The sequence below is a fragment of the Penicillium vulpinum genome (genome assembly GCF_028829585.1).
Source record: "Penicillium vulpinum strain IBT 29486 chromosome Unknown utg000003l_segment0_segment0, whole genome shotgun sequence".
In the NCBI taxonomy this organism is placed as follows: domain Eukaryota; kingdom Fungi; phylum Ascomycota; class Eurotiomycetes; order Eurotiales; family Aspergillaceae; genus Penicillium; species Penicillium vulpinum.
Genome location: NW_026643243.1, coordinates 2,881,896 through 2,904,922, shown reverse-complemented (window position 1 = coordinate 2,904,922; position 23,027 = coordinate 2,881,896). Strand labels below are relative to the sequence as shown.

General features: G+C 47.6%; 8 protein-coding genes across 8 annotated transcripts; 5 read left to right on the top strand and 3 right to left on the bottom strand.

Moving 5' to 3' along the window:
* Nucleotides 1-487: 487 nt before the first annotated feature.
* N7479_006213 (CDC50/LEM3 family protein) lies at nt 488-1,986 on the top strand (the record flags this gene model as incomplete). Its single annotated transcript, XM_057253909.1, has 6 exons — nt 488-581; nt 635-671; nt 727-823; nt 898-1,630; nt 1,676-1,838; nt 1,902-1,986. 6 exons carry the CDS (start codon nt 488-490, stop codon nt 1,984-1,986), a joined length of 1,209 nt encoding a protein of 402 aa, XP_057107771.1.
* Nucleotides 1,987-2,329: 343 nt separating this feature from the next.
* N7479_006212 (zinc metalloprotease) lies at nt 2,330-3,319 on the top strand (the record flags this gene model as incomplete). The annotated part of the gene is made up of 2 exons (XM_057253908.1): nt 2,330-2,602; nt 2,657-3,319. 2 exons carry the CDS (start codon nt 2,330-2,332, stop codon nt 3,317-3,319), a joined length of 936 nt encoding a protein of 311 aa, XP_057107770.1.
* Nucleotides 3,320-3,688: 369 nt separating this feature from the next.
* On the bottom strand, nt 3,689-7,075 carry spt16 (chromatin-remodeling protein SPT16; the record flags this gene model as incomplete). The annotated part of the gene is made up of 6 exons (XM_057253907.1): nt 3,689-4,183; nt 4,238-6,268; nt 6,328-6,480; nt 6,542-6,663; nt 6,723-6,807; nt 6,896-7,075. The coding sequence occupies 6 exons, from the start codon at nt 7,073-7,075 to the stop codon at nt 3,689-3,691; spliced, it is 3,066 nt and encodes a 1,021-aa protein (XP_057107769.1).
* Nucleotides 7,076-7,686: 611 nt separating this feature from the next.
* Nucleotides 7,687-12,714, top strand: N7479_006210 (putative MFS monosaccharide transporter; the record flags this gene model as incomplete). The annotated part of the gene is made up of 11 exons (XM_057253906.1): nt 7,687-7,881; nt 8,016-8,164; nt 8,225-9,019; nt 9,752-9,935; nt 10,221-10,600; nt 10,660-10,737; nt 10,805-11,096; nt 11,186-11,379; nt 11,437-11,707; nt 11,820-12,261; nt 12,320-12,714. The coding sequence occupies 11 exons, from the start codon at nt 7,687-7,689 to the stop codon at nt 12,712-12,714; spliced, it is 3,375 nt and encodes a 1,124-aa protein (XP_057107768.1).
* An 877-nt stretch (nt 12,715-13,591) lies between these two features.
* Nucleotides 13,592-16,031, top strand: pmt2 (uncharacterized protein; the record flags this gene model as incomplete). The annotated part of the gene is made up of 4 exons (XM_057253905.1): nt 13,592-13,732; nt 13,786-14,469; nt 14,520-15,306; nt 15,382-16,031. The coding sequence occupies 4 exons, from the start codon at nt 13,592-13,594 to the stop codon at nt 16,029-16,031; spliced, it is 2,262 nt and encodes a 753-aa protein (XP_057107767.1).
* Nucleotides 16,032-16,308: 277 nt separating this feature from the next.
* N7479_006208 (Rab family GTPase) lies at nt 16,309-17,191 on the bottom strand (the record flags this gene model as incomplete). The annotated part of the gene is made up of 2 exons (XM_057253904.1): nt 16,309-17,058; nt 17,123-17,191. 2 exons carry the CDS (start codon nt 17,189-17,191, stop codon nt 16,309-16,311), a joined length of 819 nt encoding a protein of 272 aa, XP_057107766.1.
* A 361-nt stretch (nt 17,192-17,552) lies between these two features.
* N7479_006207 (uncharacterized protein) lies at nt 17,553-19,868 on the top strand (the record flags this gene model as incomplete). The annotated part of the gene is made up of 2 exons (XM_057253903.1): nt 17,553-17,565; nt 17,626-19,868. 2 exons carry the CDS (start codon nt 17,553-17,555, stop codon nt 19,866-19,868), a joined length of 2,256 nt encoding a protein of 751 aa, XP_057107765.1.
* A 470-nt stretch (nt 19,869-20,338) lies between these two features.
* N7479_006206 (uncharacterized protein) lies at nt 20,339-22,576 on the bottom strand (the record flags this gene model as incomplete). The annotated part of the gene is made up of 1 exon (XM_057253902.1): nt 20,339-22,576. One exon carries the CDS (start codon nt 22,574-22,576, stop codon nt 20,339-20,341), a length of 2,238 nt encoding a protein of 745 aa, XP_057107764.1.
* Nucleotides 22,577-23,027: the final 451 nt, after the last annotated feature.

The window sequence follows — 23,027 nt, the reverse complement described above, 5'->3', positions numbered from 1 at the left end:
TGCTTTCACTTCAGTTTGCTTTGGTCTAGAATGGCAGGCTTGGTTAGCCACAGGTGTTTTTCTTTTCTTTCTTCTTTTCTCTACTGCACTTGAATTTCACTGCTTGATCATTCTCCGTTTTCCCCCCTTCCCTAGAGAGGCAATAAATAGCACATAGGATAAGGCTTGATACCCTGATCAGATATGGATTTCCTAGGTACATCACAATGAATTGATACGATTTAAAATGTATGATTGTATTATAATTATAGTAATAGTCGTATATATTGTTATAATTAATAAGTTCAACACATATATTTACCCAGTACACACAGCGTACATTAAGTAGTTATTCAGTGGCCAATTTGAAACCAAAAATAAAGCGGTGGGGCGCAATCGTAATCCTCCGGCAGCCCGGCGCCACCTTTTTTTGACGTATCCCTTGTAATCATCTTTCACTTCACCCCAAACTTATCCCAATTTCGTCCTTGAACTTATCTTGGTCAACATGTCTCAAGAGATGACTCGTGCTGAGTCTATCGAGGAACAGGAGCGTGCAAGAGATGATGGCGACAAGAAGCCAAAGTCTCGCCGACCAGCCAGTAGGTCCTGGGCTTTCATTGACTCTTTGTCCCAACTAACTTGTTCTTACCAGATACTGCTTTCCGCCAGCAACGATTGAAAGCATGGCAGTAAGCTTGAGATTCCTGTATCTGTCCTTGGACCACCGTGCTAACCTTCCAATAGACCAATCTTAACCCCTAAAAGCGTTCTACCTCTGTTTTTTATCGTCGGCGTGATCTTTGCCCCAATTGGCGGTGTTCTCCTCTGGGCAAGCTCTCTAGTATGTCTAATTTACTTACCTTTTTTTTTTTTCGTGTCCACAACGGAACAGCTCTGACGAGCTACGTGCTCTAGGTCCAAGAAATTTCCATTGATTACTCCGACTGTTATACACAGGCACCGAACGACAGCTATGCCCCCGTTCCTCACTATTCAGCGACCTTCAAATCTTCTAAATCTATATCGCCACCCATGTGGCGCAAGTCCATCAATGAGTCTGATTCGGGCAAGATTATTACTTGCACCCTCAGGTTCGATGTTCCGAACGAACTGCCAGCACCGGTTTTCATGTACTATCGCCTCACCAACTTCTATCAAAACCACCGTCGATATGTTCAGTCGCTCGATTTGAATCAGCTGAAAGGAGACGCTGTCTCTTACGATACGATCAAAGGTGGCCCATGTGACCCATTAGCAGTCAACACCACCGTTGAGAAGGTATTCTATCCATGTGGATTGATTGCGAACTCATTCTTCAACGACACCATTGGGAAGCCCCAAATCCTAGATCCGAATGCATCCGGGAATGAAAAACAATTCTACGAAATGACCGATAAAGGCATTGCGTGGGACAGTGATAAGGAACTCATTAAACAGACAAAGTACAATATGAATCAAGTGCTGCCACCGCCAAACTGGGTCTGGGCGACCGAGAAAGGTGTCTATAAGGAGGATCCCAAATTACATGAAAATGAAGCTTTCATGGTTTGGATGAGAACGGCTGGTTTGCCATCATTCAGCAAGCTTTCCCGCCGCAACGATACTCACGGCATGCCTGATGGAACCTATACCATTGATATTGTTGACCGTATGTGTTACTACTGCCTTTTCTCCGCGTCTACTAACTGTTCAGGTTTCAATGTCACCGAATACGATGGAACCAAGTCGATCCTGATTTCTACTCGAACCGTGCTTGGAGGTAAGAATCCATTCATGGGAATTGCCTATGTAGTTGTTGGTGGAATCTGCGTCGTTCTCGGGGCTCTGTTTACTGTCGCGCACTTGGTGCATCCGAGGTATGATCTCCTTTTTGAAGAGAGAAACTGAAGGAAAGTCCGAAGAACTAACCTCCTTACCAGAAAACTTGGTGATCACACTTATCTTACCTGGGATTCAAATCAACCGAGCACTGCCATCGCCACAGGACGGGATAATGCCCCTTGATTCCTTTTTTCTTTCTTTTTCTTGGCGTTTTTCTTTCTGTTTCAATATGCCCTGTAAATAATCCCTGTGTTCAGTGACCTCATCCTTGAATCCTTAACATACCAATCGTTTTATTCTCTCTAATCTTTTATAACATGTTCCGTACCCCTTGCTCAAGACATGCATTCCCGCATGACGCAACATTCATGGAATCGGACAGTTTATATGATAACCCCCACCCCAATACTGGACGATCTCGAGATTGATGGTTCTTTTCTTTGACTCTCCGTCCACTCCTTTTTGTTTTGCTCTCTTTTTGGAACAGATGTGAAAGGGGAAATCAAAACCTGGGCTTCTTCATACCATGGTCTGTCACTCATTTTTCCAACTCATGGTCCTTGTCACCATTTTTCTGCAGGTTCGGTGCATCCCTTATGCCCTCCAGAAAAGAGGCGTCTGTGCTACTGAAGACCCCAGTGCGGGTTTCTTGCATAAAGTAGGCCGCCTCAAGTCGGATGAAGCCGATCCTACTAGTTCACAGGCCAGGAAAGCTCCGATCGAGATCGAGACCTGGTTCCATATCATCAGCAGCAAGTCGGAGTCTACCCAGGTCACCGATGATATGATCAATTCTCAAGTCAGTTGCTAATTTTTCGACTGGTATCTCAGTCCTAATCCATTTTACGTACAGCTGTCTATTTTACAACAATCTTATGCACATTCTGGAATCTCCTATCGATTGCAAGGTGTGACTCGTCATATCAATGATAAGTGGGCAAGTAATGCAGATGATTCGGCAATGAAAACGACTCTTCGAAAAGGAACCTACAGAACGTTGAACGTTTACTTCCAAACTGATCTCCAGTCCTCTCCTGGACAAGCAGGGCGCGCTTTCGGGCACAGGGGCGCAGTCATCAACAATGACCTGGGATCCAGCGTTCTTGGATTCTGCACGTTGCCAGATCCGAGTGTCAATGCCAGCAGCCCGGCTTCTCACTATATCAAGGATGGCTGCAATGTTCTGGCCAAAACAATGCCTGGTGGCTCCTTGGATCTCTACAATCGGGGTGGAACTGCCATTCACGAGATTGGACACTGGAATGGCCTTTTACACACATTCCAGGGAGAATCTTGCTCGCCAGATAACCCTGGGGACTACATAAGTGACACACCACAGCAGTCCACTCCGACAGATGGGTGCCCTTCCCAGAAGGATTCGTGTCCGGACTCCCCGGGACTGGATGCAATCCACGACTTTATGGATTATTCATCTGATGTATGCTATGAGCGCTTCACCCCCGGACAAGGAGAGCGCATGCGGAGTATGTGGATATCCATGCGAGAAGGGAAATAGTGCGACAGTGACTGGCAACAAATCCAATCTTGGACTACATGCGAAGCTTGTAGTCCATCTGTAGCCATATGTACAAGCAGGAGAGGGCGTCAGAAGCAAACCAGCCAACTAGCCTAGTTGGTTGTTATGATTTAGGGAAATGCTAAATGCTACCTGTCTAAAGGACCTTCGAACGAATATCATGCATGAATACTTAGAGTACAGTTAAGAGACGTTAAGAGACAGGTTTCCTCCTGATTAATACCATGTATGTATCTTGCTCGGATTTCCGATCCACTGTTGCATACTCCGTAGATTGGAACACAAAGTGTAAATGAAGTGAGAGGATGTCATTTAATTCTCAAGCGGCAACGGCAACGGAGTGTTCGATTAGCGCTTGCGTTTGATCCCGCGATCGTTGTCTTCATGGGCAGTCTCCTTGTCTTTACGTTTCGCCTTTTCCTCAAGCTCGTCCCAGTCCTCACCACTTTCCTCATCGCCGCTGAAATCTTCCTCGCTGGCATCGGCACTCGCATCATCATCGAATTCACTGTCTTCCTCGGAACTCTCATCTCCAGCTGCAAGCTCCGAATCAGACAGCTCGAAAGCCGACTCCTCTTCCTCATCCGAACCGTTATCAGAGTCTGACTCGGCGGATAAGAAAGACCACCCGCCATCGGCAAAAAACCCGTATGGATCACTGACAACTGTTTTCATGATTGTGGTCCAATTCAGGTTGAGCGGACCCTCTGTGAACGCAATATCAACAGAATCAAGCCAATCCTTAACACCTTCAAGTGCCTCGACAGGAATAGTGTTGATATGAACTGGAGCCCGGCGGAAATCCTTGAACACGAAGACCATGTCGAAGTTTTTGAGTCCAAACTGCGCATGGATTAGTCACAGCCCGAAAAAATAGTAGTAAAGGGGAAAATTTACCTGAACTCTCTCCAGATGGGCAATCTCGATTTCATTCAACGTGACGGTCGTGAAAGGAGGTTCAGTGAGCTGAACTAGGGCATCCGTGGTCGGTTGTATCAAGACATTGGATCGGTTTGGAACACCAGTAAAACCAATCTCCCTGAATGGGATATCGACATCGACACCCTCATCCTTGCCAGCGTCCGCAATCTTCTCGGCAAAGGCCTTGAACTCGCGGTCTAACGCAGCTCTCCGTCGTCTTTCCTCCTGTTCAGCCTCAAACTCTTCTTCGTCTCCGTAGCGGTGCTTGCGCCGACGGTTTCCAGTTTCATCAAATTGCATTTCCGTGGCCTCGCGATAGAATTGAATATCCTTCGTCTTTCGCTTTCCAATCATGATGGGCGTCTTGAGATGCACGTGGATGAGAACGATTAATTCATGGGCACATGGTTGGAAGAACAGATGCTTCACGTTGCTGAAGAGCACGTCGACATGCTCATTGCGGAAGGGTGATAGGTATCGAAGACCATTCTGATGAATCTCGACCTCTCCCGGAACGCGTTTTCCATCCAAAGGAGGCCGGAGGTAGACGTCTGGCAGTTTCACTGGACGTCGGTTTCTAATTTCAACGAGTTTATCCTGCTCAACAACGTCTTCTAATTCCTTTTTTTCCTGCTCTCGTCTCAAGGCCGTCTTGCGAAGTTCTGTGATATCCTGGGCGACGCGTGCAAGTCGGTCGTTATCTTTAGACCGGAGAGTGAGATTGCGAACGAAATGAGCTGACAAGTCTTCAAATGGTTGGTCATCCTTTCGACCCACACCCTGCCCCGGAGACAGGAAGTTGATTCGTAGGTAGGCGTATTCTCCTTCGTCGCTTTTACTGGCGTTCTTTATGGTGTTGATATGAAAGGGAACTGGGCGGCCCATGATGGGCACAATCACCGTTGAAGTCTTTAGGTCGACGTAGACTGTAAGATCTTTGACCTTGGCAGGGAGTTGGTTGTCTCGTTTGTAAGACTCGAAGCGCTTGAATTTCTTCTGTGCCACCCCATTGTCGTCTCCCGTAGTACCGGTGAACCGATCCAAGCCTTCCTTCGTCTTTTTCGCAGCCAGTTCTTTCTGATGCTCTCTACGACGGGCTTCAGCTCCCTCATTGACCTGAGTTGGTCTTTCGGCGCGGAGTTTGGTTCTCGTGACATTTCTGCCAGCAGTCGCGCTAGACTTTGCCTCCTTTTTCTCTTTCACGGGCTTCTCGGGTTCTTCCTCATCCCCGAAATAGAATGAGATCGAGTCCATGTCAATACCAGCGTCTTTGGTAAAAATGTGGGGTCCACTTTCTCCGACACGAACTGTATCGGTGATGACCATAGAATAGCCACCATTCTTGGAATTTTTCGAGTCTGGATCCTTCACATCAGTCAGCCCGATTGTGATGGATAGCGTCATGCCGTTTTTCAAAACGCGGTTGTTCTTGGCATTGAGGACCATATTGGCATCCCGGAGCTCGATTCCAATTCCTGCGCCAACGTTCTTGACAAAGTGTCCCTCCAGCTCGGGCTTCTTGGACCGGACAAGGCTCAGTGCTTTGTTGTAAATGTCCTTGGCGACTACGCCATCTCGAACCTCTTTCATGGTTGCTTCATGGAGGCTCAGCAGTAGAGCATAGTTTGCTTCTTGTGATTTGGTTGGGTCAACCAAATAAGTACGCCCAATGAGCGAACTGTACGTCTTGTATCTGATTCCAAAGCTGGACAGAATGATACCGGGTTCGAGGTTTTTACTGTCGGGAGTCGCTGTGAGCTTGAGATCGTAGGCGCCTCCGCTTTGAATCACAGGCCCGTATGCCCAGTCGATTTGCTGAGAATCAAATTCTGAAGGCAGCCGTGCCAGCTTATTGAAAAATTTCCCATCGTCAATCTTTGCATCAACCTTTGCGGCGAGGGCCTTGTGCGTCATCTTCTTTTCTTCGTCGAGCAAACGTGACATCTCATCCACGAAATACTCTGACATAAGGCCACTACAAGCTCTGGAAGCATTGCGAATTGAGACCTTTGAGACAATATCAGCAAACACCACTTGTTAAAACATGCCGTCATAGATAAACTAACCAATTCATCGGAGTCCTTGACGGCAAAAGCAGCTGAGAGTGCAGGTGCTATATCAACTTCCTCGACTTCTTTCGATATTTCCGCAAATGCACGTTTCCATTCATCTGCGAAGGGGCCCGAAGCTGTATTTTTGGGTAAGGTGCCAACTTTGTTCTGCGGTCGTTTTAGTTAGCGGAAGATAAATCAAATTGATTGCAAGATCATTTTAGCTCACCCCCGCACCCTTGATAACATCCAAGCATTTCTCAAATGCTTTGGTCTTTGATTCTGGATCTTTGGTAGTGACCAGAATCTCGACGGGAATCTTTCCTTCTTTCAGCGGCTCGAGGTGTTTGGCTTTAATTTGATTGAATTAGCTATGCGGCGCGCGAAAAAATTCAAGTGTTGATAATCACCTTTCTTGGCAGTGGTGACCACGTAAATCGCTTCAGTTGTGAGGATAAACAGTGTCGCTGGGAATTCATATCCGAGAAGCCAGAACTAGTAACAAAGTCTATTAGTACCAATGTCATGAAGTCCATGGGCCTTTGTGGGACAAGGATAGGACTTTAGCAGATGATTCACATACATGCATTGCGTTGTTCTTCTGAAATGAGTTCTCCTCGTCAGTCTTACCCATCAGAATGACTATCGACGTTGCATTGCCGTAGAGGGCATTGCCTGAGCGCTTGTCGGCCTTCCATGACGCATAGAAACTAGACAGGCGGTTGAAAAAGGTGTTATTATCAATGGCAATCTCCTCGGCCATGATGGCGGCCTGGTGCAAGCAAGAAATGCTGCAGTCAGAGTAGGTCGGTGGCAAGAAAGTTTAGAGAAGCGCAGGAGTTATTGCAGGTATATCCGAGTGTTAAATTTGTTGAGAATGAAGAAGAAGGTAGATAGAAAATGAAGGCAGCATCAATACGACAGCTGCGATGATGAGAAACAAGAACACACTGGTAGAGTTGGGCTGCGGAAGAAAAGACAAAGATAGAAAGGGACGGCTTAGGGGAAAGCAAACGCGAAAAGCGCGTTCTGCATTTCAGGTCTCTCTATATTACCGTATCAAAGTATTACCACTTTCGTACTAGCGCTATTTTTCATCTCTCTCTCTTCTCTTGTTGAATCGAAATACTTTTGTAAATAGCTCCTTTCATTGACTTTCTTTCTATCTTCAACTTTCAAGTCAACATGGCACACCTTCACTTGATCGTTTGATTGGATAATAATCATATCTTGTGATGCTGCCCTTTTTTTTCCGCCTATATCGCCTGCGCTTTAGACTTCCTTCACTATCGACATTGAGCCAGTCTCTCTTCGAGAACCCACAGGCATCATTTCCTACGATGTACACTGCGGCTTTTTAGTTGGCCGTAAACAATGAAGTCTCCGATAGCTCCCATCCTTCTCGAGCCCCATCTCGGCGAACTTCCAGGAAGTTCGCGAAGGATTTCTCGCAACGATGCAGCTACCGGAGCATCTGCTGCAGGCGTTCGTGCTCTCAGTGCACAGATGGTGGCTTTCTATTTCAGGGCGCCGATCAAAGCTTTTTTTCGTATGCGTGTCGAGTATGTAGTATCTATGGACCCAATGAGCTTTGTATTAACAATATTTTACTTAGTTATATGGTACACTTTCCTATCATCTACAATAAATGAGAAACAAAATCAATCCATCAGCAGTCTTCCTTACTTACCATTTTGAAACAGGCATTTGCAAGAGCTGTGAACCCCCGTGTCGCCGAAGGCAAATGGTCTCTGCATACGACAACTCCGGGATTATTGCTCCATGCCGTTCGGACATATGGCTGGCGGTTTATCCCGAATCAAGTGCTCCCACCCTTGATGGCAAATGCAGGGTAAGATATTCCCGAGGGTAGGGCTCTAGGTGATTTGAAGCCGTTAACGATATATATCAGGGTTGGTGCTGTTCTCTACACGTCCTATCTCCAAGTTTTGGGAGCTCTACATGAACCTGTATCCCAAGGGGTCAAGCGAGTCTGGCCTCCGGCTCCTCCTTCTGCAACATTCGCAGCTGGATTCACCGCCGGCACAATTCAATCGATTGTAGCTGCCCCTCTGGACGCGTTACAGGTTCGCTTTCAGACCAGTGACATGTTGGAGGGCCAGTACCGGAGTATGTGGCATTATGGCCACCATAAGCTCAAACAGATTGGTCTCCGCGGGGTCTTTGCGGGCTGGAGCCTGTCATTCATGCGGGATTCTCTCGGCTATGCTGTGTTTTTCTCCTCGTTTGAATACATTAAGTCACAGTCCTACTATTCCTTCGTCACTTGGTACTACGGCTCCCTGCAAGCTGATCATGTGGGCATGCTTTCATCATCTGAGTCTAGTGATCGTGGGGTACCTCTCATCAAGCCCCACTATGCACTAGAACCATGTTTCCTGATGATAGCTGGCGTTGTGGCATCGATAACCCAGCAAACCATTCAGCACCCTCTAAGTAGGATCCAAGATCTTCACCTGGGTCGACTGGAATACCTAGATCACCAGGCCAGTTTCATACCCTCGCGACAGAAGATGATACGACTATACTACCACGCCTATCAAGAGACCTTTAAGAGGTGCAAGCGGAAGGCTGCGCGGGCCGGGGGATGGCAGTCCTGGTTGTTCCGTGGGTTTATCGGGAGCTCTCTTCGCCAAGTGCCTAGCACCAGTGCGGGCCTGATCATTTTTGAATTGGTGCGCCGACGGTACGCAAATCCCGCAGATGCTGTTCATATTCAGAGTGATGGATATGATATCCTTCTCACTTAGTGGTTTATATGACGGGTTTTCTTATCCTCTCCCTTTGAATTTTTGTGGCCGATATTTTTTTTTTACTATTTAGTTCCCCCGCCCCCCTCTTGTTCATTATTCCGAAGCGTCAAGGGCATTAGAGTCTTGTTTTATTAGACCCAACATACACTCACGTACATACACAAGCGATAACAGCCACAGACTATATATATGTATACCTGGACGTCTGAGAAGATAACTTTGATCACTGTAAGAATCAAATATAAATGGACTCAAATGTAAATGTGGGTTGTTGCAGGCACCTATATAGGGGGTGAAAGCCTTTGTCCTACATTCGAGAAGCATAGGAAGTTTCTTTTTATTTTCCCAATCGGACCGAGTCTGCATACAATTTTTGATCGAGATATACTCTCTTTCATGTTATATACGTGCTAGTTAGTTAGTTATCGTTATATGGTGTACATAAATAGTAGCCCATTTGTCGATCCTTCCCGCATTAGACGATATACACGCGTATTATGTAGTACTTCGTAGTACCCGTGGACGTATTCCGTATGCGTACATATCAAAGATACCACTTGGCATTACATATCGGACCTCTCCCCTAAATTATTAGGAGGGCTTGTCCTCTTTTCTCTACTTCGTACTTCTATTTGACCCCTAAAAAAAGTTTTTATTTTACTTAGATTCTCGGGAAACGATCAAAATCATCTGAATCCGTTCTATTCTATATTTGACTTTCTTTGGTTGTGTATTACTCTCTTGCTTTGCTCGGGACCCTTACTTTCTTGCCCAAACGCACCCCCTCTCTCCAAATCTCCGCCTGACCCTCACCCCATTTTGACGGTCCTTCGTCATCCTGCGTCGCGTGTGACTTTACGTAGCTAGTCGCCCGCGACCACATTGCCTGAGTGGCGCCCTATTGCGGACTGATACAGTGACCTTCAAGGTTGTACCCAGGTGGTACCGTTGCTGACCTCCTGCGGAGAAAGCTCTTATCGATATCATTAATTCCATCGACTCCGCATTCCTTTTCCCAGACCAAAGGGCTGCGAAGTTCAGCCCGTCAATACCGCCATCATTTCTCCGACTTCTGCCACACGCGCCTCTAACATACCCCTCCGGTCCATATCCCGCTCAACACATTCGGCCAAGTTATTGGAGTCCGAGAAGGGTAGTCGACGACGGTCTTCCCACTCGTCTGCTCGCTCGGCCGAGTCTGACTTCTCAATCTGGTCAGACACCGGTGACCTCGCCGAGCAGTTCGCTGAGACTGAAGATCCGCTGCAGATTCACCTTCGCAATTCCTCAGACCGACAGCTCTTGCGTCGAAAAGACCGGAGGAAGCAACCCAATCACGTACATTATCCTTCAAACGTGAGTAACGAGCGTACTGGAGTCGATATTGAAAAGATCAGAATACCAAACCCTCCCCCGCGACATATTTCGAGAGTTGAACGAGTTCTGGCCGCCATAATGACCCCCAGAAATGCACCAAACGCCCAGATGCACGGTTTAGTCGGAAAGCCATTACTGTGAGTATTTCAAATGACTAATTACTGTAGTATTACCACTGACTCGGGTTTACATGTAGTTACTTCACAAGTGTGTTTGTATCACTAGGTGTCTTTCTTTTTGGCTATGACCAGGGTGTAATGTCTGGCATCATAACGTTCGTGTCCAATCCCTCGAGTATATACTCGTTATAGAGATTAGGATCAGAATATGACTAACAGAAGCAGTGGCTCGTATTTCAAAGATTACTTCAATCAACCTTCTCGGGCTACAATTGGTACCGTGGTTGCAGTTCTCGAAATTGGAGCATTCGTATCATCTCTCCTTGTGGGGCGTGTCGGTGATATGATCGGCCGTCGAAGGACTATCCTCTATGGCTCCATCGTGTTCTTCATTGGCGGTGCTTTTCAAGCATTTGCCACGGGTATCCCCATGATGACGGTCGGTCGTGTCATTGCTGGGCTAGGTGTCGGCGCCCTCTCTACCATTGTGCCAGTTTACCAGTCTGAAATCTCGGTTTGTTATCCCCTCTCTCGATCAACCCTCGGGACTTTTTGTTTGCCTACCTCCCCATTCTCTCGTTAGGTATGCTGACGCATTTCAAGCCTCCTCATAACCGTGGGAAGCTCGCATGCATTGAATTCACCGGTAATATTGCAGGGTATGCGACCAGTGTGTGGGTAGATTATTTTTGTAGCTTTATCGATAGCGACTACTCCTGGCGCCTCCCACTCCTTTTTCAGTGTGTCATGGGTGCCTTGCTTGGGTTTGGCAGTTTGATGATCTGTGAATCACCTAGGTGAGTAGCAGTATCTCCCCCACCCTCTGCCAGACTAACTCCCAGGTTCCTACCTAGGTGGCTTCTTGATAATGATCATGACGAGGAGGGGATGGTGGTGATTGCAAATCTTTATGGCGAAGGCGATCTTCTTAACGACAAGGCCCGCCAAGAATATCGTGAGATCAAAATGAACGTTCTCGTCCAGCGACAGGAGGGCGAGCGATCCTACTCGGACATGTTCCGCCGGTATCGCAAACGTGTTTTGATTGCGATGTCGGCTCAAGCCCTAGCTCAACTCAACGGGATTAACGTCATCTCATATTATGCGCCTCTCGTGTTTGAATCGGTATGAATCCCATACGCTACTATGAATCCAGAGTTTTCCTTCCGCGGCATCATGTCGGATTCAAACAAAATCCAAAAAGATATAGGATTATGCTGACCAATTTTCGATATAGGCCGGCTGGACTGGACGGGATGCCATCCTGATGACTGGAATCAATGGTATTTCATACTTGCTGTCTACCATACCGCCGTGGTATCTTGTGGATGGCTGGGGCCGACGACCAATCTTGCTTTCGGGTGCTGTTGCCATGCTCATTTCTCTCTCTCTTATCTCCTACTTTATTTACATTGAAATTCCCGCCACTCGAACCCTAACGGTAATCTTTGTTATGCTCTATAACGCAGCTTTTGGGGCATCTTGGGGCCCCATTCCATGGTTATACCCCCCGGAAATCTTGCCTTTGAGTATCCGTGCCAAAGGTGCAAGCCTGAGCACTGCTTCAAATTGGGCATTCAATTGGCTCGTGGGCGAGGTGACCCCTGTTCTTCAGGAAGTTATCAAGTGGCGCCTATACCTGGTCCATGCTTTCTTTTGTGCATGTAGTTTTGTGCTTGGTAGGATCCCTCATTCGTGGTCATTCACTGAAGTCCATTGTACTGACTATCATCACAGTTTATTTTTTGTATCCCGAAACCAGTGGGGTTCGTCTCGAAGATATGAACATTCTTTTTGGCGATGCTTCCACGGCCATGCCGACACCTGCCACTCAAGGCGAACGGGGGTCGCTGATGGGTGCTGGTTCACCTGTCCCATCGCTTGATCTGCGTCGGCAGTACGGTCAATTTGGGGCAGATAATTCTATCCCTGGCCTAGATATTGATCCGCCGACTTCAAGCCATGAAGGGACCAGCAAACGTGGACGCTCAGATTCTCACCAAGGCAGCGTTCGTGGCGAAGGAATTGGTGGCTGGATCTCAAGCATGGTCAGTCGAAACCGAGGAACAGGCCCCGACGCTACCAGCAGTCAATATAGACGTTTGGAGCAAGGAGAAGGGGACGAGCAATGAAAGTGTTGCGGATCCTTGTGACCTCGGATTGAATAAAGGAAGCAAGAAAGACCAAATAATTAGCATATATCTCCTTTCCCCATTTACCAGTGTCCTCTGTTTGATTTCTTTGGGTTGACGTTTCACACGGCACATATCCATATCCTCGAGTTTTCAGGACGGGACTTTGCATTGTTTGATTATAACGGTATAGATGTTTTGTATCTCTGGAATGCCTTGTTATACTAGTACATACGTGGTAAGTACTATACTCGTCGTACATAGTATATATATATATAGTATGTATACCATATGATAGTTAGTAGTTATCTAGTTGGTTACATGTGTACTAGTTACATACAAACCATGTATGTACATAACTTTGACATATATGTACTATGTACTAGTACTAAGTATGTCGAAGTTATCAATGCTAGTAGAGTTATAACCGTGAACGGATACGATATGTATATCCATAGTATATTTATAGTATACTAATGTACATACATAAGTAAAAAAAAGTACGCAGTAGTTAGGTTGAGACTCGGAATTACAAGGGCCATGTTCTGAAAACGGCCCGCTTAAAGTGGACTTTGTTTATTCTCCTTGAGGCCACGGATCTCACTTTCTCCTTTACTCTCTCAACCCACTCTCTTACTTCACTTCTTTCATTTCAATCCTTTTTTTTTTTATTATTTTCTTTTTCTTTTTTGATCGACTCCTGGCATTGCTTTTGGCTATCCGCTAGATCCTGCTCATCCCATCACTCATTTGCCTAGGGGAATGGCTATGTTCTCTTAAGCTATCCGCCCTTCTATTGTCGGTCTACCTCGGTATTCCTCAGTTTTAACTCCCTACTGTTCTCCCATTTTATTTTGAAACTACCGCAAGATACACCATGGCGGGTCTAGACACTGCCGTGAGCACGGGCACCAAATATGAGTCCGATCTCCGTCGAAGAAATGTCCCTGATACTAGCAAAGTTCATCTGGACTCAAATCGGATGAATGATGAAGATGTGAAGAAAGCTAGGCCACAGGTGAGATAGCCTTTGACATCATCTTATGCGCCTTTCTAAACTCCTCTGGACAGTCACCTTCGTTCCTCCATGTGCTAGCTACCTGGGAGCCGATCATTGCTCCTCTCATCTTGACTGCCCTCGCCCTCTTCACTCGCCTATACCAGATCGGTCGTTCCAACATTGTGACCTGGGATGAGGCCCACTTCGGTAAATTCGGTTCCCACTATCTCAAACGCGAGTTCTACTTTGATGTCCACCCGCCTTTGGGGAAGATGCTAGTTGGCCTGTCCGGTTATCTTGCTGGCTATAATGGCTCCTTTGAATTCAAGTCCGGCGAGAAATATCCAGAAGATGTGAACTATACCTTTATGCGAGCCTTCAACGCTGCCTTTGGTATAATCTGCATTCCCCTTGCCTACTACACTGCACGAGAGTTGAACCTCCGTCGGCCCACAGTCTGGTTGATCAGCCTGATGGTGCTGTGTGAGAACTCATATGCGACAATTTCTCGGTTTATACTTCTTGACTCGATGCTGCTCTGCTTCACATTTACTACCACAATGTGCTGGGCAAGGTTTCACCGGTTGCAGCGTGATAGCTTTTCACTGGAATGGTATGCCTGGCTCTGCCTGACTGGCCTGAGCATTGGATGTGTCTGTAGTGTCAAATGGGTCGGTTTCTTTTGCACTGCTCTTGTTGGTCTTTATACCATTGATGACCTGTGGAATAAATTTGGCGACCTGAAGATGCCACGAGTGAGTACCTGCTTTTAGTCTTCCTTTCCCAAAAGTCGATCACCGATTAGCTGGCTAATATGGATGCGTTTGAACAGGCTGTTCTCGCAAAACATTTGGTTGCTCGTGTTGTAGGATTAATTGTTATTCCAATCTTGGTCTACATGTTTTCTTTCTATCTGCACTTCTTGGTGCTGGCGAACAGTGGCCCAGGTGATGCCCAAATGAGCTCGCTTTTCCAAGCCAACCTACAAGGTACTGAGGTTGGTAGAGACAGCCCTCTTGAGCTTGCACTTGGATCGCGTGTCACACTCAAAAATATGGGCTACGGAGGAGGGCTTCTGCACTCCCACGTTCAAACCTTCCCAGAGGGATCTATGCAACAGCAGGTCACCTGCTATCACCACAAAGATGCCAACAACGACTGGTTTATCTACCCCAGTCGACAGGAACCGGATTATGATGCCACTGCTGATCTGCGGTTCGTTGGTGATGGCGATGTCATTCGACTGATTCATGGACAGACAGGTCGCAACCTGCATTCCCACTCTATTCCAGCACCAATCACCAAATCACACTATGAGGTGTCAGCTTATGGAAATATTACTATTGGAGACGACAAAGACCACTGGAAAGTTGAGGTGGTTGATGATGTTGCATCCCGGGACCGATCTAGGATCCGGACACTCACCACAGCATTCCGACTCCGCCATCCGGTCCTAGGCTGTTATCTGCGGGCAGGAAATGTCAACCTACCTCAATGGGGATTCAAACAAATTGAAACAACCTGTACCAAAGAAAACAAACCCGGCGATGTATACACTCATTGGAATGTTGAGTCTCATACCAACGATCGCTGTAAGCTTATCCTTGTTTTTCTTTTCAAAATTTTGCAATAAGTGAGCCTGATCAGACTTATTGACCTATTCACAGTGCCCCCTGGTGACCCCGGTTCCTATAAGTCGCCCTTCTTGAAGGACTTCATCCACCTGAATGTGGCTATGATGACCTCTAACAATGCCTTGGTTCCTGATCCCGACAAGCAAGATGACTTGGCTTCCAAATTTTGGCAATGGCCGATTCTTAATGTCGGCTTGCGCATGTGTTCCTGGGATGATAACGTTGTCAAATACTATCTCCTGGGGAACCCTCTGGTCTATTGGGGAAGCACTGCGGCTCTTGGTGGATTTGGTCTTCTGTTTCTGTGGTACCTTCTACGCTGGCAGAGGGGGTACAATGATCTCAGCAACGAGGAAATTAACCACATCCACTACTCTGGTTTGTACCCGGTCATCGGATGGGTCTTGCATTACCTTCCTTTTATCATCATGGCTCGCGTGACTTATGTCCACCATTACTACCCGGCTCTCTACTATGCTATCTTGAACTTCGGTTTCTGCGTTGATTGGGTGACACGGAAGATGAATCCCAGATTGTCTGCGGTGGTGTATGCCTTCCTCTACGTGATTATTGTCGGATTATTCATTCATTTCAGAGCCATCGTGTTTGGAATGGAGGGTTCTAACCAGCAATGGACTCACCTCCGCTGGCTACCTGGATGGAAAATGGCGAATGTGAACTAAACATGGATCGCTTGATGATGTGTTCTCGTCTCTTCTTGTTAGCTTGTGTTGACCATCTCAAACTGGACTTTACATGTCTACATGGGACACTTGTATCAAACCAAGGTAATTTCACTTTACTTGCTGTATTTGTAAAGAAAAATGCAATGTTATTAGAAATAGTAAAGTTCTTATTCCAACCGTCATAGTCAGCTTGGTATCTGGTAACAATTTAGTTGAATATAAAGATGTGTAGGGGCTGTATGTTGCTGACTATTTATTATTACGGACTGTGGATTTAGCAACACCCCCCAGTCCAACCGTTACCACCTTTGCGCATAGCATCATCCATTCCCAATGTGATAGTTCTAGGCACTCCCGTGTTTGCTCCTCCTGAGGCCCCGAACCCTTTCACGCCGCTCCGTCGATCATTGAGGTCGTATTTTCCCGTTTCAATGTTACGATAGATTCTCTCGGCCACTTCCAGGAACGCTCGTTCAACGCCATCTCCAGATTTGGCGCTCGTTTCAACATAGCGAACCACTTTATTCATACGGCACCATTCTTCGGCCTCCTCCTGGGTTACCTGCCTTTGATTTGATCCAGAACTGGCCCCCGTCAGATCAGTCTTGTTACCGACCAAGATGACAACAATACCATCTTCTGCGATATGCCGTAGATCCTGCAGCCACTGGGTGCAGGATATAAAGGTCGAATACCTGGATATATCAAAGACTAGGAGAGCGCCAGAGGCACCCCGGAAGTAAGAGCGGGTGATGGACTTGTATGTCTCTTGTCCAGCGGTATCCCACAAGGAGAGTTTCATGCGCTTCTGATTGGGAGAACCTTGTGGCTTTCGTGGAGGGATAGGTAGGCCGGAGGTAGACGCTTCTGGAAATGTATCACCTGATGATCTGGGAAAAGGATCATCAAGTTCTAGTTCTAGTGAAGCTGGAGGACCAACTGGCACAATTCGTGACCCGAACTCGACTCCGATGGTCACATCATGAGATGGGGAAAATCGGCCTTCACAAAGTCGGACGGTGAGCTATTGTTTTGGTTAGCAGTGGCACAGAGTCAAAAGTCCGATAACACTTAGTAGTAACACTTACGCTGGACTTGCCAGTGCCAGAGTCACCAATGCAGACAAGCTTAGCAATATAATCCCATGGCTGTGACATGGAGAGAGGCAAAAATCCAGAATCAGAGATGAGAAAGAAAGCGGAGGTTAGTCTACTTACGATGTAGGTACGTTTGGAGACCTGGGCATGGTTATCAGCTGAGTCATCTATCAAGCCTGACGCGCCCGTATGACGCTTTCATCCGCTGCGTGACCCTACCTACCTATGTACCTATAGCCCTTCACTTCATCCCTAGGCACCTCTCTCTATCTCCTAGATTTGGCATATCTCAAACAAATTCAAAGTCTTTCCTCTCTATTCTCTCCCTTTACTCTCTAATATCCGATCGTACTTGATTTTTTTAGTGATTTATCACTGATCCTGTTTACTCACCGTACTTTCTTTGTTGCGATAACAGGCCATGTTTTCTGAATGTAGGAAACTAGAAGATCTTGTGTGTATAAAAAGACTATATGGCTAACATTTTACCTTAGATGCCTCACGGTTTCTTGCTCAGTCACAGTCACGAATAACCTCTCGACCAGATGAGGTTCAAAGAACGGGTCGTAGCTACCCTAGTCAACACCAAGGCATCCATCGGCACCCCTCATCGCGCTCCTTCTTACGACCTAACGATCCTTATCGACCGGGTGCATCCCAAATATCTCAATTTCCTTTTGCCCCCCGCAGCTCGGCTCAACAAGCTCCCCTTTTCTTCAGTGCCACTGATGAATTCCGGGAGGAAGATGATGAAACAGAACGTGAGCGAGAAATCGCTGATTTCTATGCACTCCAACGATCAAGGCGGCATTTTGGTGACAGCAACTTAAAGAGATCCTCGGAACTTGGGGATTCTGAACATTCAGGTTTGGAGGAGGAAAGCTCACCATACGACGGTCGTCTTGGCAATGGAAAAGGCATCAAAAGCTCATGGCGGGGAGAAGAGGATACTTTTGGCGCTCGTCCTTTTCCTGTCAAATCTGTGGCAGAATTTCCAGAGCATGAACTGGCGTCTCAATCTAGCCCAAGCAGTAGCAAAATCCGAAGTCATCTAGTTGATGTCGGTCTGGAGGATTCTTTACGGGTCGATCTTGACGAAGATCAAGGGTTATCCAGTCCCGGTGCCCACGATGCACCTGTTCAGCGATTCCGAGAACGAGAACTAATCAAGGAGCCCTCCGATCTCAGCCAGCATGGGCCTACTATAGAACAGGCTGAGCTTTTATCGCAAGATGCTCCACGGCCGCCCAGCTCGGCAACCTCATTCCCAACATCGGTATCACCGCTAGCCTCAGAAAACACAGTGCACGATGCCTTCTGGGGTCAATTATTTTTGATATCTCTCGCTGGGTTGTTTGCTTCTGCATTTCTCGTGTACCTTCACACATCTACCCCATCTGGAGACAAATCCAGATGGGGCGATACAATATACATGACTGTCCATGGATCTTTCTTCCTCCTCGGGATATATACTATTGTATCGATTCTTGTGTCTCTTCTCTGGTTGGCTTTGCTACGATCCTATGTGCGACTTCTAGTGCATGTGATCCTAGTCGCCGTTCCCACTATCTTATACTCTTTCTCACTATATCCTTTTATTTCAAGCTTCAAGGGACCGTGGCATGGAACAAGTATCCAAGATCAGGCGATGAGATGGGGTTCAGCTGTCCCGTTTCTCATAGCTACCATGTGGATCTACAATGTTGTGCGCGGTCGTCAGTCTATAGGGAAGGCCATAGGTGTTCTCGAATTTGCCTGTCGAATCTTGACCGCCAATCCCGAGCTGCTTGCTCTTGGTCTGGCTGCCTTGGTCTGTGTTGTTTCCTGGACGTGGATCTGGATGCTGATGTTCACTCGCGTCTTCTTGGGTGGTCATCTCGTTAACTCGAAATCGTTCATTATTGACGTGGGTAGCTGGTGGCTCGGTATCTATTTTGTTGTTATTTATCTGTGGTCGATCGGTGTCATCGCGGGTATTCAGCGTGCTGTCACTGCTGCAACAGTGAGCCAATGGTATTTCCACCGTTTGGCCATACCTGCACCCACCTCGAGGCAAATTGTCCAGGCAGCTATCGTTCATGCCGTCACAACTCTCTTTGGCACGATCTCTTTGTCCAGACTACTGGGGCTACTAGTTCGACTTCCTCTTCTCTTGCTACCAGGTCGCATTTCTTCATTGATCAGTCTGTTCGCCTATTCACTCATCCCCACCCCAATCACTTACTTGACCAACCCCCTCTCTCTCACCTATGCGGCGATTCATTCGCAGCCTCTTGCCGCTTCATCTCGGGGTTTGAGCCAAATGACCATTCTTGCCCCATCGGCGGCCTCGACGTCCTTAAACCCCCGTTCTTATTCTCGGTCCCCTGGGAGCTCGGGATCTCTACTTCCATACCGGCTGTCTAAATTGATCCTCTACGCTGCCCGTTTCATGATGTCTTTGGCCTTAGGGTTCGGTGGTTGGGTGACCACTGCTCGGAGCCTGACAACCTCTGCGTCCGGTGGCACCATTCGTGGTAGTCTTTATGCCTATGTTGTCGGCCTTATTGCCGGAACAATTGGCTGGACCACACTAGGTGCAATGGAAGGTGTGATCGCAGATATTGTAGATGCAGCGGTGATTTGCTGGGCAAGCGAAGTCGGCATTTACGGCAGAGAAGCCCGGTATTGCCGAGAGGCTGACTGGCTCTTTGGTGACTCGCAGCCTCGATTCGGACATGAATATCAAGAGGTCTAGGTCGGGGTCGAGGGCGAGGGCTTTCTCTCTTTCTTCGTCTTATATGTCCCACAAAGCATGCTATTTTCCTGGTTATGACATTTGCACCCTTTCTTTGTACGATTGAGCGGCTATGATATGTCCGTCCATATGCCTTAGCGAAGTTCTTGACTTTAATTAAAGTAGATTCTTTTGTGGAAGACTTGACAGATACATTCTGCATTTACATCATATCATGTACACGATGCCAAAGCATCTCTTTGGGAAAATAATTTATTATTCTGCTTCCCCATGGTATATTCGGATTGCAAATAGCTACATGAAAATCCAGGGCTCGTGGTATCATGAGAAAATATAAAGGGAAAGGCAATGAACTGTGAGGAGGAGAGAAAAAAAAAAAAAAAAAGCAAAAGCAAAACCTCCCCTCAGACGCCATATGAAGCATATTCCGAGCGACCGGGAAGACAATGGAGACAAATATGAGACATGAATTAGAGACCAAGACGTCCATTCCACTCCACTCGTTCCTTCGAGCACCATTCTTTCAGCAAGGACCAACCAAACCGAACCACTTCGATGGGCGGTGAAGTGCCACCAAGTGGTAGGAAATAGCTTCCAGCATAGTCGCCAGCCTTGAGAGATGACCGGCCTCGCTCTGAGTAATTTCGAGATCGCTGGGACCAGATCGTGGGGAACTCGCGACCAAGGACATCTTCAGCGAGACCCCGGGTGCCCTCTAGCCATAGCCTTTGAGAATCCTTGTAGAACTCCGGAAGACGAGCCTTCAGTTCTGAAAACTCCTTCCTGCTTTTCCTGCTCTCATCCGACAGGGCTGCGTTTCCGTCGCTCCCAGGCGTGGGAACCGGGGTGTGCTCTCCGGGAATTGGGCTTATGGCGAGGCGTTCAAGGTCAAGAGTGTGAATGGCAGTGAAGGACACAGCCCCAAGGAGCAAGCAGAGATTGTTCAATGCAGGATATGGTATACTGTTCTTCTTGACTACACGCCAGTATGGCACAATAGACAACCATGTTGAGGAATCCCCGACCTGGCGTGATGAGGCCTTGGCCTGGTCATTCGCTACAAATGCCATAATAAAGGACAACAACGCTTCGATTGCCGTCACAACGGCAAGCTTTTCGTCAGTGACCGAGGTCCCGGTTTTAGAGGTATACCGCTCTGCGGCATGTTTCAGTTCACGACCGATGTTCGCAAACTTTTGCCACTCATCCCACCATATCTGCCGCTCATTGCGCGTGCGACCATCTGCCTGTGTCGGAGAAGCTTTCATGATTGACCCGGGATCAACAGAATGACGTTTGTTGGCGGGATAAGAAGGAGTTTTGCCATCGGTCTCTCCGAGATCGTTCCGACGAGGAATAGGAGCTTTTAGGTCTTTCGCCGGCGTAATGGAGGTCACCTTGATTTTTTCATGGGCGATTGAATGAGAGGTCAAGTGTGGCTGAGGAACTGGCGTCTGAGGCTTTTCGGTGAAGCTTTTTGGCTCCTTTGAGCGACCATCTCGAGGGCAAAGGGCTTCGTCAGTCTCATACTTCTTGCTTTTCGCATCCCCGAATGTGTGCCCACGAGACGAACCAGCATCCCCTCCCTTCTTCCTGGGGTGGGAGACATCATCACGGTCGGTATCCTGGCTAACCGGTGAATCTGACAGATGCGCTTTCCTTTTACCAGAAAATTTAAGTAACGCTTCGACACGCTTTCGGTTCGCTCTTCCGTACCGCAGTTTGGTAAGAAGTTGTGTCTTTTGTGGGTCGGCACGGGCATGGTCTCTTGAATGTTCATAGGTATTGGATTCTTTGGCAGGCAATCCCTTTCCTGCCCGACTATTGCGAGATGGCGAACGGCTCTCAAGGCGGGCCAACTCCTTTTCTATGTCTGGAGGGAGGGTAGGAGACAGCAAGCGCGGAAGTCTAGGGCCACTCGATGTCGGTGGAAGAGTGGGTGAAAGAAGTGCGGGCAGCTTGGGAGAGTGTAATTTGGCAGGGCTAGGCTCTCGGCGTAGCTCTTTCTCGGGAGACAGTCGCAGTTTCTTTGTAGGATGTGCTTCGGACTTCTTGGTCGCCGAGTGGTTAGGGAATTCAAATTCTGACCCAGATGCTCGTTTCTGGCCCCCTCTTTCGGGAGAGAGACGCGCATGTGATTTCAGTGGCATTCCAGGCATTTTAACCTTATCATTATTCTTGAGGGGTTCCGAATGTGTAGTCTGTCGTCTTTCCTCGGACTTAGCGGAGCTTGATGCGCCTCGGCTACCCGCTTCGGGGCCAACGGGAGATCCGACAGCGCCACTAGTCTTCTGAGTCTTGTAGTCCTTGAGACTGATCTTCTTTTTGGTCACGGTTTCTCTTGGATTTTCTCCAGCGCTTGGGACTGTTGGTCGATCGGCCATCATGCGCCCTGTTTCGTCTGACCAGTCCCCAACAGCTAGAAGCAATGAGTCTGTGTCGTGATGGGTCAAGAAGGTCATGTATTGTAGTTGCTGCTCCTCCAAGCTGAAAGGTCTGTCATGCCCTACAGCCCAATTGTTGGCGGACCGGTTCCCCAGATTAAAGGGCGTTTTGGTCGGAAATGTGAGTAAATATGGAACGGGGGGTAGGACGTCGTCGGAGAGGCGCTGCAATCGTTGGTCAAGCACTTCACGGTCCGACGTAGGGGAACTCGCAGCTCGGGGAGTTATGGTGGTCTGGGAATGGCGTTTCTCGTTCACCGACATCGCAGTGCGCAGGGTGTCGCGATTTGTTCTTCCACGAGAGATGATAGTATCATACGCGCCTCAAGCACAATTTGGGCCGAAGTCTATCACCGAGTCCTGTTTCTCTAATCGGTATGGCAAGTTGCCTGGTGATAGTCAACGCATTGAGTCAAGTGAAGGATAGTAGATGTACAAGATCCGGCCTTGTTCAGGTGCCGAATAATCAGGGCATCCTATCACTGTCGCGCGTGGGGGGGTGTTCCCATAACCCTAGGATTTCAAAGCCGCGCAATTGGGGAGAAATAAACACAGTCGAGATAACAAAGAAAAGATGGGATGTGTCACAATGAGAGGGTGACCTCTTTCCATGAAGGAGTGAGAGAGAAATATCCCCGGTAAGCAAAAGACTCTAGAGTCTGTCACAGATGAATTGGAGAAGCATTTGAGGTTACGTTAGGTCGGTTATGGTGCC